This window comes from Ogataea angusta, assembly GCF_019207475.1.
Source record: "Ogataea angusta isolate 61-244 chromosome Unknown 61-244_NODE_2_length_1002155_cov_89.706849, whole genome shotgun sequence".
In the NCBI taxonomy this organism is placed as follows: Eukaryota; Fungi; Ascomycota; class Pichiomycetes; order Pichiales; family Pichiaceae; genus Ogataea; species Ogataea angusta.
The window spans coordinates 926,904-941,597 of NW_025065216.1; the positions used below are offsets into that span (position 1 = coordinate 926,904).

Sequence of the window (14,694 nt, forward strand, 5' to 3'; positions counted from 1 at the left end):
AAATTGGCTTTTTCTAATGGAAAATTTTTTTGAAGCCAGTGTGCAACACTCATACAAGTGCGACGAAAAATTAGAAAAATATAAAAAAACCCATCCAGCTAAAACGTCGACCGTTATGTCTGATAAAGTTGAAGAAGTGACAGAATCTTTGCAAAAGACCTATTTGGACGAGGCCACCGGCGAACAGGTCTCCAAATCGGAGCTCAAGAAGAGACAGAAGCTGCGTGCTCTGGAGGCCAAGAAGGCTGAAAAGGCCAAGAAGGCTGCCGAGACCGCGCCAAAGGTCACCAAGAAGAAGGACGACATGGCCAACCTCAACCCAAACCAGTACTTTGAAATCAGATCGGCTCAGATCAACGAGCTCAGACAGCCTCACAGCGAGAAAAACCCCTACCCTCACAAGTTCCACGTTTCCCTGAGACTCGACCAATTCAGAGAGAAGTATGCCCATATCAAGAAAGGCGAGACTTTGCCAGACGTCAAGGTCAGCGTTGCGGGCAGAATCATGGTCAAGAGAGAGTCTGGATCGAAGCTCAAGTTCTACAACCTGGCCGGAGAGGGCACCAACGTCCAGATCATGGCCCAGGCCCAGGACGCCGACGGAGACTTCCAGGAGATGCACGACATCCTCAGAAGAGGAGACATCATTGGTGTTGAGGGCTACCCGGGAAGAACTAACCCGGCCAAGGGCGGTGAGGGCGAGCTGTCTGTGTTTGCTACCAAGGTCAAGCTCTTGACTCCATGTCTGCACATGCTGCCAACGGAGCACTACGGATTCAAGGACCAGGAGGCAAGATACAGAAAAAGATATCTGGATCTGATCATGAACAAGTCCACCAAGGACACGTTCGTTACGAGGTCCAAGATCATCTCTTACATCAGAAAGTTCCTGGACAGCAGGAACTTCATCGAGGTCGAGACTCCGATGATGAACGTCATTGCTGGAGGAGCCACCGCAAAGCCTTTCATCACCCACCACAACGACCTGGACATGGACATGTACATGAGAATTGCTCCCGAACTGTTTTTGAAGGAGCTGGTTGTCGGCGGTCTGGAGAGAGTCTACGAGATTGGCAGACAGTTCAGAAACGAGGGCATCGACATGACCCACAACCCGGAGTTCACCACGTGCGAGTTCTACGAGGCCTACGCGGACGTTTACGACCTGATGGACACCACCGAGCTGCTGTTCTCGGAGATGGTCAAGGAGATCACTGGAGACTACAAGATCAAGTACCATCCGGACGGTCCCGACGGCAAGGAACTGACCCTGGACTTCTCGAGGCCATGGAAGAGAATTAACATGATCGAGGAGCTGGAGAAGCTGTTCGACGTCAAGTTCCCTCCGGGAGACCAGCTGCACACCAAGGAGACCGGCGAGTTTCTCAAGAGCATCCTGATCAAGCACAAACTGGACTGTCCTCCGCCGCTCACCAACGCCAGAATGCTCGACAAGCTTGTTGGAGAGCTCGAGGACACCTGTATCAACCCTACGTTCATCTTTGGCCACCCGCAGATGATGTCTCCGCTGGCCAAGTACGACAGATCCAAGCCGGGTCTGTGTGAGCGGTTCGAGGTTTTTGTTGCCACCAAGGAGATCTGTAACGCGTACACGGAGCTGAACGACCCATTCGACCAAAGACAGAGATTCGAGGAGCAGGCCAGACAGAAGGCCCAGGGAGACGACGAGGCCCAGCTCATCGACGAGACGTTCTGCAACGCTCTGGAGTACGGACTGCCTCCGACCGCCGGATGGGGCTGCGGTATCGATAGACTGGCCATGTTCCTGACCGACTCCAACACCATCAGAGAGGTGTTGTTGTTCCCAACCCTGAAACCAGACCAGGTGACCAAGGGCGAGGAAAAGAAGGAGGACAAGCAGGAGTAATTAATTATTTTACAGAATTAATGCAGACTAGAGGCTTCTATGATTATTTTCCGCGCAGCTGGCCCTGGCGCTTCATCTCCAACGCGCGCTTGTACGGCGGGTCCGTGGGCATTTGCACGGGGTCCAAGCTGTGCGTGACCTTGGTGTCCAGCGAGTAAGAGGCGTCCGAGTCGTAGCTGGTTTTGAGGTCTCCACAGGCCACAAACGGCGCTACCTTGCGTTCTTCGTAGTCCACGCGCAGGTCCTCGTGCAACCTGGCGCGGCCGATGTCCATGTTCTGGAAGAATTCCTCGGTGGACAGCTCTGGTTGCAGATCCGGCTTCCATCCTTCTCTGGGCTTGTAGCCGATGCAAACGATGAACGACTCGAGCGACGTGCCCCGCGAGGCCCGCGGCTTGGCACAAACCACTTTTTCAAACAGAAACCCGAGCTGGCTGTACAGGAGATCGATATCTCTGCCTCTGAAGATCTTGGCCACAAATGTGCCTCCTTCCTTCAGTAAACAGGTAGCAAGACGCAAAGCGCACAGAACCAGCTGCGCCTGGATGTACTCGTCCAGATCGTGCAGGCCAGTCACATCTGGAGCCCCGTCAGAGCACACAAAGTCGGCCTTCTCTCCGCCAAAGATATTGAGGATCTTGTCCAGTGTGCGAGGATCGGTTATGTCTGCCTGCAGCGTGACGACGTTGTCGATTGGCGCCATCGGCTGGAGGTCCACGGCGACTATCTGGGCGTCGGAACGCTCGTTTTTGAAGATTTCACGGCTCAGCACTTGCGACCACGATCCGGGAGCAGCACACAGATCCACCACGCGGTGGATGCCGTTGAAAAGCCCAAACTGCTCGTTCAGCTGCAGCAGCTTGTACGCCGAGCGCGCTCGCCAGCCCTCCTCCTTGGCCTTTCTGTAGTAGACGTCTCTTTTGTCCTTACTGCTTTTTCCCATAATTAGTCCGTGAAAAAAAATCGCTGAAAATTTTTATTATCACCATGTTCAAGACGGCGACTTGCTTGCGCGCAGCGCGTCGCCTCTTTTCGTCTTGCGCATCCACACGCAATCTGGACCGCGAGCTGGACGAGCTCGCAGCCTTGAAATTGCAGTTGACCGAGCTCCCAAAGGTGAGCGACGACAAGTTACAGAAGTCGCAATTAGTGGACACATTCAAGAAATACAACCCCCAGGTCGCTACCAAGGAAGAGGAACTGCCCGGAACAGACAGGCCGCTGCCTATCAACGCTGAGCTCAATTACTACGCCCCTCTGAAGCACGAGGTCAAGTACGGCCATCTCAAGGCAGAGATCGTGTTCAAGTCCTTTGAGCCACAAAACCTCGAGTTCATTGCAGACTTTGCGCTCCGAGTCGCGTACTATTTGGGGCTGCCAGCCACAGGACCGCTTCCGATGCCTAAACGAACAGAAAGATGGACAGTGATCAAATCGCCGTTCGCTCACGCCAAGGTGAAAGAGAATTTCGAAAGACACACGCATGGACGTGTTATAAAAATCTGGGACTCCGACAATGAGGTTGTCGATGTCATGTTGAGCGTGCTCCAGAAGCACTCCATGTGGGGAGTCGGTATGAAATGCAACATGTACGTCCAGGAGCCTCTGGGAATGGGCAACACCATGGCTAAGCTGCCGGACGGTGCCAAACAGGTGTCGGACCTTGCCTCGACCCTCAAAACGTTGGAGGGCGAGTCCCAGTCTCCGGTCGCCCAGAAGGTTGCAGAGCTGCTGCAGGATCCGATTTTCGCCCAGCACCTGGACTCCAAACAGCAAGAGACCGTGAGAGAGAAATTGGGCAAGAGCGGAAATTGATGTACATAGAGCGAAAAATGTCCACTCGTATATTTAGCCGTACATGAGATCCTGTTCCTCCTCGCTATCGGAGACCTCGATCTGTTTTCTCTGCGTGACGTCCACTCTGCACAGCGGACACGTCCGATTGAGCTTCAACCAGGGCCCGATGCAGTCGAGATCGAAATAATGCTTGGAATTGCATGGCAGCTCTACTATCAACGGATATTCCTCCTGGTGGAACTCGTTGGTGCAGATCGGACAGCATTTGTCCTTGGGCACGCTGGAAATCTTGACTCGCTCAAGCGTGTCCAGAAAATCGTCGTCTATGCCTTTGTCCTCGCCCTGTAGCAGAACCCCGTTGGGGTCCAGTATCGTTCTCACCAACGCCTCCGTCATTTCCGGGCTATTTTCCTGTTGCTGCAGACTTTCCAGATACTCGCTGATTATGGACGACTGGTTTTCGGCGCGGCCCCCGGTTAAAAACGTGTCCAGCACATCTCTCAGTGTAGGCTGGCGGGACATTGATAAATAATAACGGTTGGAAAAAAAAGTGTTATCTTAGAAAATGTTTGACGATGAAAAAGGAATGAGAATTGCCTACGAGGAAGCCCTAAAAGGTATGTAGACGCTGGGTTGGCTTGTCTAACATCAGGCTATGAGGAGGGAGGAATCCCTATTGGCTCCTGTCTGGTCCATGAGGACGGTACTGTTTTGGGACGGGGCCATAACATGCGGATCCAGAAGGGCTCGCCAACTCTCCACGGAGAGATCTCTTGTCTTGAAAACTGTGGAAGACTGAAAGCTGAGGTGTACGCCAAATGCACGGTAAGTTGGAATTGGAACACATCTAACGATTCAGCTCTATACAACGTTGTCTCCCTGCTCCATGTGTAGCGGCTCGGCCCTGCTATTCAAGATACCGAGACTTGTTCTGGGTGAGAACGTCAATTATCAGGGGGCCGAGGAGTGGCTAGAGAAGAACGGAGTTGAGGTGATTAATCTAAAGAACGAAGAATGTGAAAAATTGATGGCCAAGTTTATTGAGGAGCGGCCTGGAGATTGGTACGAGGACATTGGAGAGAGTGAAAAATAAATACATAATTTTTAGAATTATTTTTATTCGATGTCTAAACGCACTGCAGAGGCCCCTGAGCGGGCTTCCAAACGCGCTAAGACACCCAGAAACAAGACAAACTACACGTTGTACATCAAGAACCTCAATGACAAACTTCCTGCTGCAAAACTAAAGCAAAACCTCTACATTCTTTTCAGTACTTATGGAGACGTGATAGCCATCAATTGCACTAACCGAGGGAAATATAGAGGACAAGCCTGGGTTGCACTGAGCTCGATCGAAGAAGCCCAGTCAGCTCTATCCAGCTTGAACGACCAGCTGTTTTTCGGAAAACATCTGGCGATACAATATAGCAACACCAAAAGCCATATCATAGAACAGCTCGAACAAGATAAAAATGTATTATAGAATCAACGCCTACCCTTGCTGAGTCTCCAATTTTCCTTTGGATCATTTCTATTGAACAGAGGCTGCAGTTTCTCCGTTTTCTTCTTGGTGCTCAGCTGCGACGAGTCAGCAGTCTTGAAAAAGCGCGGAGCGTACATCAGCAGCCATTTTGGATCGATTTTGGTGATACAGTGCATGTACTCCTTATTAGTCAGCACAAGCGTGTGGTATATCACATAGTCGACCCCGTGTTTCCGGAATAGCGAGGACGAAGGATGGATGTGCACGGGAGTGTTCTCGACCAGAGTCCGGTAGGATCCTTCGTCTGGATCGTGTGTTGCTGCGCGTTTCGCAGAATTTTTGAAGAACCCAGAAACGAAAGCCTTGCGGATCAAATCCCAGTTCCCGCGGCAGCTGATTACAGACGATTCCGCCTGACGTTCTCGCTTGTCGAGATTGTCGAAAATTTTCAAAAGCTGCCTGCGCACCTCTCTGGCTCTTCGCATCGATTTTTCATGAATAAAGTTGTTCTGACACCAAAGTCTCGGGTTGTCCGCATCGGACCACTTGTTGTAAACATTCAAGAGAGTTAGATGGTCTCCGTTGTAATCATGGAACTTAGCTTTTATGCGGTCTGCCTCGTCCCGTTTTTCTTTCGGACGATAAAAAATATCCGGCACCGAAAGCATGGCAATGACGGTGATGACCTCGTCGGAGCATTTGAACTCGATTGACTGGATCAGAGTCTTGGACAGTAATGGTTCCATCGGGAAGAATGCCATTCGTTTTCCGAACTCTGTCAGAACTCCATTTTCGTCCAACGCATCTAAAATGTACAACTCTTCCAGCGCTGTGAGAATAAGCTGCTCTTTCGGTCTATCCATGAAGTTGAAGCCAAGAACATCGTCGATTCCCATTGCCTTCAGCATCAGGATCGTATAAGACAGATTTTGGCGTTGAATCTCGGGAACAGTATTGGCTGGCATCTCGTTCAAATATGCGTTCTTTGTGTATAAACGGTAGCAGATACCAGGGCCTGTTCTTCCTGCTCTACCAGATCGTTGATCTGCCTGAGCGCGAGAGATCGGCTGCACAATCAACGAGTCCATCCCCAGCTTTGGATCGTAAGCGTTGACTTTGACATAGCCCGGATCAATAACGTAGTAGATTCCATCGATCGTGACAGATGTCTCGGCTATGTTTGTGGCAAGCACAACTTTGCGTTTTCCAGACGGAGTTGGCTCAAAAATACGGCTTTGCATTTCTGACGGTAGCGAAGAATAGATCGGCAAAACAATCAGTTCCGAGACATGAGGTTTTTCTGCACGCAGCAGACTCATTTTCTCGACCAATGTTTCGCAACAAGTATCAATTTCCTCTTTACCGGTCAAAAACACGAGGATGTCGCCGGGGGGGTTATTAGTGTGCACGTCTATAACGGTCTGAATGGAAGACTGGATGTAATCGAGTTCTGGCTCCTTTGTGTAGAAAATTTTGACCGGAAAAGTTCGTCCCTCGATGTGAAAAACGGGACAGTTTTCAAAGTATCTGGAGAATTTCTGAGAATCTAGCGTAGCAGAGGTGACGATAAGCTTGAGACCACCTTCGCGTCTTATCACGGCCTCCCGTAACAGCGCAAAAAGCACGTCTGTAGCAATCGTCCGCTCGTGAGCTTCGTCCAACATGATCACAGAGTACTTCATTAGGTCTGGATCCACCAAAGCTTCTCGTTGCAACATACCATCGGTCATGTATTTGATTATGGTCTTGTTACTCGTACAGTCTTCAAAACGAATCGTGTAACCGACTTCTTCGCCCACTTTACAGCCGACTTCTTGCGCAACTCTTTTTGCCACACTGGTAGCAGCCACTCTCCTTGGCTGCGTACACGCAATAGTTCCTTTAGAGGAATAGCCTTCCTCTGCCAAATACTGCGTGATCTGCGTGGTTTTTCCGGAACCTGTTTCACCAACGACGATGAGGAAATCGTTCTGCTGCACTAACCGAAGAAGCTCATCTCTTTTTTGATAAACAGGTAGAGACTCTCGCTGTTCCTTGATACTCATGTTGGACCGGATACCGTACGACTGGTTTTTGGACTGGCGCTGCCATTCTTCGTATGCAGACTTTTTGATCTCGTTCTCGGTAGGCCTCGTCATTTGGTTCAAAGGATCACCGTTCATCCTAATTTTCTCCTCTAACCTCTTGTTGCGCTCTTCCTCCTTTTTTTTCTCCAGCTTTCTCGTCTTGGCCTCACTCATAAACTTCGATCCATACTGCGCAACTCTTGTCATGGAGCCTTCCGGATTTTTGGTCACGGTGAGAGCTGACTCATCCACATCCGGTTTGAGATTCTTCCCCTTCAAGAACGATGGCACACTTTTTGACACCTCTATTTCCACTTCTTCTTCTTCTGAGTCCTGTTCTGGAGCTTCGTCCACCTCTGCATACGGATCCTCGCCGCCGTTGCCCATCAGGGCGATTCTTTTAGCACCAAATGCATTGTTCATTTGTGTCAGCTCCCAGAGATCTGCGTCCTGTCTTCGCTTCTGTCCGCGTGATTCCATTGTTTCTGTCTCCAAAATTTCTACACCTTTGCTCTGATCAATGTTCTTCATAGAAAGAGAAATCTTGCCGTCATTCTGGACCTTTATCACCTTAACAAAAACCTCTTGTCCGGTTTTCAAAATCTCAGATGGGGATTCCAATCGTCGAGTAGAGATCTGTGAAATGTGACAGAGCCCGTCTTTGGATTTTTCCTCGCTTCTTATAGATATGAATGCCCCAAAAGGCTTAATGCCTCGCACGCGCCCTGTGTATATTTGACCCTCCTGGATCATGGTAAATAGATATTAAATGCACAATGAATTTTTTTTCACCGCCTTGTACCTGGGTACTTGGGTCCTGGGTAGCTTGAACGCATGAGACAGCAGATGAGAGAACTGTACAGGTAGATATCCATACAAGTCCAATCAGAGATAAGTTCTTGCAAAAAGCTTGCTTGTTGAATCTGTTAGAGCCGGAGTGTTTGCTGAGCGAAAGCTAACGTAGCCACTACAATTAGGAAATCTCTCTCTGCCCTGATGAACAGTGAACATGTGCTATATGTAACTTGAGTGGGTAGCAATTATTTAGTACTTATGGCCCTGAAAAGCACTAGTTGATATTCCACTGTTATGCAAGACCAATACCAAAATTCATGTTCATGTCCTATTTACCTAAGCTATAATCGTATAATCCCATAAATCATATCTACGCATATGCGCTCGCGTAACTCACACTGCTGTCGTGCACTGAAGTGACGGAACTGCTCTGCTTATATCCAAGCCATTCGAGATTTTTCTCCGAGTTCTGTTCCATTAATAGAAGCAGCACGCTCAACGGCTTTGCTCCGCAAATGGTGTTCTCTGTCGCGGCCAAATATTCCCTGAACGCCTTGTAGGAGGTCTTTGACGCAATTTTCATCGCCTCTTTATCCAAAGCTTCAATACTCTTGTAGATTGGCAGAACATCCGAGTTTTTGAGTACGCTTGTTCCAAACCTCAAATCCTGAATATCGGCAATCTTCCCAGAAGGCGTATATGAGGTGTAGCCAAACCTGGTTCCCCAGTGGCAAAAATCTGTGCTTATGACGAATGCGTTCTCGTGGTCTTGAAAGTATGGAGTCAAGTGTTCTGCCAGCTTCCTCTCAAACTTCTCGTCAGTGGCGCTGATCATGATAGGTATGATCTTGGGAACACTGTCTCTGGCTTTATTTGTCACACGGTACAAAAATGGCATGTGCATTTCGAAGCTGTGCTCCTCCTCGTCCATTTCCTCAGACATCAGTCTGAACATTTTGGAATCCTTTGCAACCAAGTCCTTGATGGTTTGCTTGTCAACGGGGACGTTGCCCAAAGGTGTTTCATAATAGTCGAAATTGCTCGTCATCACGCATCCTTTGAAATAGACATGATGGGAAGGGCCCATGATAAATACCCTTTTGATTCCGGAAGCATCTAGAGCGCTGTAAGTTTGCGCAAGCGTTTCTCCGGCATAGGCATAGCCCGCATGAGGGCCGACCAAAAGACGGGCACCAGCAATAGGGCCTGATGCTTGGGAAAGCCATTTATCTAGTTGTGACTCAAGACGCAAAGCCGATCCGGTGTACCAAGAGCCTGCGTGAGTTGCTGGTCTTACTGACATGATAAAAAATAGAGATAAGAAATTATTGCAATTAAATTAATTTATTTTTCTAATATCCATCGTCACCTCCTACTTTGTGCGCGAGCTCTGAGTACGGTTGCGAGAATAAAGGCGGAGGATAGGGGTCGTTGTTTGCAAACTCCATTTCCCGCCAGCTGTCAAATAAGTACTGCTGGCATTCTTTGCTGAATTCGATGACATCCTTTTGGTCAAAGGTCTGTCCCCTTTTGTAAGCATCCCACAATTTCTTGCGCTTGTCAGCAAGAACTCGCTCCAGCTGTTTGAATCTAAAATCAAACCACTCGGTATAAAACTCGTCGTGAACAGAACGAGGAAGAATGCTAGGACGAACACTAGTCAGACAGCTGTTGTCCAAAATAGGAGCCGCCGGATAATAGCCAGCCACGGTAGCTATCCTATTGGAGTTCGTGTTTGGTTTCGTTGCAATATGTCTGATAACCCTTGCCTGCAAGAGCGTACAGTATCCGGGACGAGCAATGTTTGGAATCACCAGTGGAGTCTCGTCACCTGTGATGATGACAGTCTCGCCGCCCTTATCTTGGGGGCATTCCCACATGATCACACAGGCAATAGACGTTGAGTCATAGTGCTGCCCCAAAATCGATCCCACTTCTTCTGCCTTGAAAACGGTTTTCCCGTCCTTGTCCTTTTTAGGCTCAGGATAAAGCGGTGCGTCTAGAGGCAAGTCAAAATCTGCCAGGGCCACATTCACATGGTTTACGTCATACCCGTATGTGGTTGTAACTTCCATCCCGATCAGCTTGGAAAAAATCTCCTTGAGTCTGGGGTGATCATAGACAGATTTGGTGAATGGAGCATGACCCTCTTCTGGATATCCTGCTATGTGGAAATCGTGCCGGTTAGTTTTCAAGCTGAAATCAGGGTTTGTCAAACGCGCATACTTTTTCAAGGTCTGGGGCTGAAATGCTTCCCATTTCATGATATCAATAGCGTCCTCTGTGAGCAGTGGGAACGGATGAGTAGCACCGAAATCATTGATCGGCTTGGTGTGAGTTTTTGTGATTCCCAGGTCTTGAAGAGTGAATGTTTTGGTGTTCTCGAAGTATTCGTCTTTCCAAGCAAGGTGCTTCTCAGGATCAAATAGCTGCTTGGGGTTGAAACCAGGCTTGCCCTTGATTTTATCTAAAATGGCCTGAACTTCCTTGTCTATTGTTTCCTGAGGCACATCCATCGAATGCGCCCCTGTCAGGTAGTCTTCACAAATCATAGTCTGCTCCTTGAAACGAGAAACTTGCAAATATTTATATCGTCAGGCAGTCTGGAATCTTGATATCTAATTCTCAAAATAGGAAATGCCGAACTGGACCGCAGATCGAATTCGGTAATGATAAAATTATTTGATTATTTTTTCAGAATAGGTACACCACCGAGCTTGTCCGGAGATGATTCCAAATGCAGACTTTACCATCGTTTCGCGAACGAAACGACCGACACCTAAGGATACAGCTTTTGAAAGAGCCAGAGATAGGCTAAGGCAACGCTCTGAGCTTATCAGATCCAGCGAGTTGTTTATGGACATCGTCAAGATACTGGAATCGTGGAAACCAAGCTCAACTGACTCCTGGAGCAAAGTGCGCTGTCTAGCTCTAGGGTCGCCTATTGAAGAGGACCAGGCGAATTATCAATTAGCACTTCTTTGCGAAATTGGTAGGTATTTCAGTATTGATATGGTGTCTCTGTATGATCCAGCTTTCACAAAGGAGGACAACCTTTTTTTGTCGTCAGAGTGCAACTTTCAGGTTGAGGAATCTTTCGAGTCACAGAATATGGACGACGTTCTGTTTTTCGTTCCACACGCGCCAATTGTCCTACTGGAATCACTTTTTGCCAACAAACCTAAGTATATCTTGACTAATGATGTTTCCACTTACACAAACAAATTTACAGCCAAGGAGTACTTTGAGAAGTATCCACTATGTGCCACAGTTTGCAACTCTATTGGGACTAAGATAGATGATGGTTTTACGGTAGTAAAGAAAAGAAATAAACACATCACCACTCAGACTAAGGTTCAACTTCCAATAATCGCTGTCCTCTGTCATAAAATTAATCCTCACTCTAAAGGTCCCTGGGCCCACGCCCTCAGCGATCTTTGTCTATATGCATTCAACTAATAACAATACAAAAGTTATTTCTCTTCGCTCCCTTGTGAAGCTCTTTTTTTGGAAATTTCAGTTCATCGCTCACCCTTCGTTCCCATTGGTAGAGATAGTATGCCAACTTGTGTGACTCGTGATGTCTTATACACTCAAAACCAAGTGCTCTCATCAGTTCTGATAGTCTATCATTGTCGAAATAGCGTGAATTTATAACACATGGTAATGGTAGCACGAAGAATAAATAAGGTTTTTGTGAGTAGGGTTTGAGGAACTGAGTGATTCGGTGCATCATTTGACCCCTTAGGCATGGATCCGGCACAAAGTTCACAACGAGCGAACACGAGATCAAATCAAACTGCTCATCTGCGCTCTTGGGCAGAGGACGTTCCATAAAATCCTGCTCTAATATATCTGGCTCTTGCGAATGAAGATCTATCTTCACTACTTTCGAAAATAATCCGCATGTTGATATGAGATTTCTCGAGTTCAAACACCCAATCTCGAGAGCCACGGCATCTTTCTTGTTGTAGCCCAATTCCTTGAGCCACTCCACCAGCTTTTTAGACGAATCGCCACCCCTCTGAGAGCTCTGACCCTGAACGGATGCAGCCTGATAAAGTTCTAAACCGCCCCGTTTCTCTATTTCTCCTTCTATTTTTCCTAGCTCCTCGCAAATCCTGTCGGGTTGTAGAGAGTCGGTGTTGATGATTGCTGACGGGGTAGATTTGTTGACCAATAATGTCTCTATGGTATGAAGTCTTGCTTGTTCGAATATCTTAAACAAACCAGGGCTGTGTTCTTTTATGAGCTTGGCTGGATCAGACTCCAATTTGCAGTTCCAAATCTTCTCTAATCTCTTGGCCAATTGGGTTTTATTTTTCAGTAGGACATGAAACCTGCGGATCAGTTGGCGGGCCCTTAGAGGTTTCAGTACTTTTTGCTTTTTTTGCGAAGACAAGGCTCGTTTGCCTGCCAGTAAGCCTTTCTTCTTATTTCTCAATAACATCGAAAAATAAATATGTACCCTAGAAAAAAACTCAAAAAAAATTGAATTTTTTTATCAAAGTTTTGGCTTTAGTTAAATGGTGACTGCCGCACAGAAGCTCATTTTGAAGCGCAGGAAGGCGCAGAAACAGCGTCAGAAGAGGCAGAAACTTGGCTCTGGCAAGGCTGCGCCCAAAAAATCCCAGATAGTGGCTGACAACGAGCTGAGATGGAAACCTGTCGAGATTCCAGATACCCTGGATGATTACGAGGGATTTTACGGGCTGGAGGAAATCGATGGTGTTGATGTCAAAATGGAAGATGGACAAGTCAGGTTTGTTGTGAAAGATGAGAATAAGCTCGTCAAGGAAGGAGAGAAGACGGAGGACACTGATAATAAGGAAAAGGATGCAAACGATTCAGAAAATGCAGATAATGACAGTGAGCAGCAATCAGATGGTTTCGAAAGGGGTGAGGAAAAAGTTCTTGCTGAGGATGAAAAGGAATTGAAGTCGAATGTGTTTGCGGCTTTGAAGGAGGACCTACCGGAGGATGTGGATCTGCCCGAATGGAGTTGCCTTAACCTTTCTGCCAATACGTTGCAAGGATTACAGAAGCTGGGGTTCCAAAAGCCTACCGAGATTCAAAAAGCTACTATTCCACTTGCTGTGGATGGAAAGGATGTTATTGGTAAAGCCATTACTGGTTCCGGTAAGACACTGGCGTATGGTATACCAATCCTTGAGAAAGCTTTGAGCAACAAACAAGAACATCTCAACGGTATTGTTTTCACGCCTACAAGAGAACTGGCCAATCAAGTGATGAAGCATTTGCAGGAACTGTTCAAATACACTCCTTTCCATGACAAATCTGTTATATCTCTCACTGGTGGTCTCTCTATCCAGAAACAGGAGAGATTGTTGGGATACAAACCTCGGGTGGTGATTGCCACCCCGGGACGTTTTCTGGAGATTTTAGAAAAGAAGACCGAAAATGCAGTGCAACTTGCGTCTGCTGACATTTTAGTCTGCGACGAGGCTGATAGATTACTGCAGGACGGGCACTTTGATGAACTAGGCAAGATCCTGGAAATACTACACAACCACCGGCCAAAAGTGTATGGCCATAAGTTCCAGTCTCTGGTTTTCTCGGCAACCTTTTCTCAAGATCTTTTTGGAAAACTGGAAAAAGCCAAGAAGCGTACCTTTGACAGCGAGGAAGCGATCGTCAAGATGCTTTCCAAGCATCTAAAATTTAGGTCCAAACCGGAATATGTGGACGTGAATCCTACAGAGATCGTGGCTAATAGCATTACAGAAGCTATGATTCCGTGTGGAGCCCAAGAGAGGGATCTCATGCTGTACTATTTCCTCACCATGTTTCCTGGTGTCACATTAGTATTCGCCAACGCTATTGATTCAGTTAAGAGACTGGCTCCGATGTTGAACAACTTGGGAATCCCAACTGTGTCGCTACACTCTTCGATGATACAAAAACAGCGTTTGAGGTCTTTGGAGCGTTTCAAGGCCAATTCTGAAAAGGCTATCAGAGAAAAGAAGTCTTCCGTGCTAATTGCATCGGACGTTGCTGCCAGGGGGTTAGACATTCCAGGCATTCACCACGTGGTACATTATCACATTCCCCGTACAGCAGACACTTATATTCACCGCTCTGGAAGAACAGCGAGAGCTGGACGCGAAGGTGTTTCGATTATACTTTGCTCTCCAAACGAGGCTTCAGGTCCATTGAAACAGCTCAGAAAGACTGTTGCTAATAAGGAAGTTGACGAATTGAAAACACTTCCACTTGAAATGGACATTCTGGACCAGCTGCGTGAAAGACTCGAGTTGAGTGCCAAACTGGCCCAGGCAGAGCTCAGCAGTCAGATTGTGAACAAAGAGAAAACGTGGATTGAAAAAGCTGCTGATGACCTGGGAATCGAGGATCTGAGCGATTTAGAGGAGGATGATTTTCTGAAAAGAGATAGAAAGCGGAAAGAGGGCAAGCAGTTGACGAAACAGGACGCACAAAGCTACAGAGCACAGCTGAAACAAATGCTGCGCCAGCCTCTGAGAAAAGGCGGAAGACGATCGTATATTGCAGGAGGCCTGACCAACCTTGCGGATATCCTTGCCAGAGGAGGGGACTCCAATATCTTGGGGTACAATCAGAAAGATGCACTACAGGTGCTGAAAAAAAAGAAGAAATAAAGTGCATATAATAATCAATTACAACCC

The 14,694-nt window shown here is 47.6% G+C and overlaps 10 protein-coding genes across 10 annotated transcripts; 4 read left to right on the forward strand and 6 right to left on the reverse strand.

The window, feature by feature from the left end:
- Positions 1-115: 115 nt before the first annotated feature.
- KL928_001391 (uncharacterized protein) lies at positions 116-1,888 on the forward strand (the record flags this gene model as incomplete). The annotated part of the gene is made up of 1 exon (XM_043201751.1): positions 116-1,888. The coding sequence occupies one exon, from the start codon at positions 116-118 to the stop codon at positions 1,886-1,888; it is 1,773 nt and encodes a 590-aa protein (XP_043061850.1).
- A 43-nt stretch (positions 1,889-1,931) lies between these two features.
- KL928_001392 (uncharacterized protein) lies at positions 1,932-2,831 on the reverse strand (the record flags this gene model as incomplete). Its single annotated transcript, XM_043201752.1, has 1 exon — positions 1,932-2,831. The coding sequence occupies one exon, from the start codon at positions 2,829-2,831 to the stop codon at positions 1,932-1,934; it is 900 nt and encodes a 299-aa protein (XP_043061851.1).
- A 44-nt stretch (positions 2,832-2,875) lies between these two features.
- KL928_001393 (uncharacterized protein) lies at positions 2,876-3,703 on the forward strand (the record flags this gene model as incomplete). Its single annotated transcript, XM_043201753.1, has 1 exon — positions 2,876-3,703. One exon carries the CDS (start codon positions 2,876-2,878, stop codon positions 3,701-3,703), a length of 828 nt encoding a protein of 275 aa, XP_043061852.1.
- Positions 3,704-3,736: 33 nt separating this feature from the next.
- On the reverse strand, positions 3,737-4,207 carry KL928_001394 (uncharacterized protein; the record flags this gene model as incomplete). Its single annotated transcript, XM_043201754.1, has 1 exon — positions 3,737-4,207. One exon carries the CDS (start codon positions 4,205-4,207, stop codon positions 3,737-3,739), a length of 471 nt encoding a protein of 156 aa, XP_043061853.1.
- Positions 4,208-4,250: 43 nt separating this feature from the next.
- Positions 4,251-5,168, forward strand: KL928_001395 (uncharacterized protein; the record flags this gene model as incomplete). Its single annotated transcript, XM_043201755.1, has 2 exons — positions 4,251-4,302; positions 4,828-5,168. 2 exons carry the CDS (start codon positions 4,251-4,253, stop codon positions 5,166-5,168), a joined length of 393 nt encoding a protein of 130 aa, XP_043061854.1.
- Positions 5,169-5,170: 2 nt separating this feature from the next.
- KL928_001396 (uncharacterized protein) lies at positions 5,171-7,987 on the reverse strand (the record flags this gene model as incomplete). Its single annotated transcript, XM_043201756.1, has 1 exon — positions 5,171-7,987. The coding sequence occupies one exon, from the start codon at positions 7,985-7,987 to the stop codon at positions 5,171-5,173; it is 2,817 nt and encodes a 938-aa protein (XP_043061855.1).
- A 412-nt stretch (positions 7,988-8,399) lies between these two features.
- Positions 8,400-9,332, reverse strand: KL928_001397 (uncharacterized protein; the record flags this gene model as incomplete). Its single annotated transcript, XM_043201757.1, has 1 exon — positions 8,400-9,332. The coding sequence occupies one exon, from the start codon at positions 9,330-9,332 to the stop codon at positions 8,400-8,402; it is 933 nt and encodes a 310-aa protein (XP_043061856.1).
- A 49-nt stretch (positions 9,333-9,381) lies between these two features.
- KL928_001398 (uncharacterized protein) lies at positions 9,382-10,581 on the reverse strand (the record flags this gene model as incomplete). Its single annotated transcript, XM_043201758.1, has 1 exon — positions 9,382-10,581. The coding sequence occupies one exon, from the start codon at positions 10,579-10,581 to the stop codon at positions 9,382-9,384; it is 1,200 nt and encodes a 399-aa protein (XP_043061857.1).
- Positions 10,582-11,480: 899 nt separating this feature from the next.
- Positions 11,481-12,479, reverse strand: KL928_001399 (uncharacterized protein; the record flags this gene model as incomplete). Its single annotated transcript, XM_043201759.1, has 1 exon — positions 11,481-12,479. One exon carries the CDS (start codon positions 12,477-12,479, stop codon positions 11,481-11,483), a length of 999 nt encoding a protein of 332 aa, XP_043061858.1.
- A 76-nt stretch (positions 12,480-12,555) lies between these two features.
- On the forward strand, positions 12,556-14,667 carry KL928_001400 (uncharacterized protein; the record flags this gene model as incomplete). Its single annotated transcript, XM_043201762.1, has 1 exon — positions 12,556-14,667. The coding sequence occupies one exon, from the start codon at positions 12,556-12,558 to the stop codon at positions 14,665-14,667; it is 2,112 nt and encodes a 703-aa protein (XP_043061859.1).
- Positions 14,668-14,694: the final 27 nt, after the last annotated feature.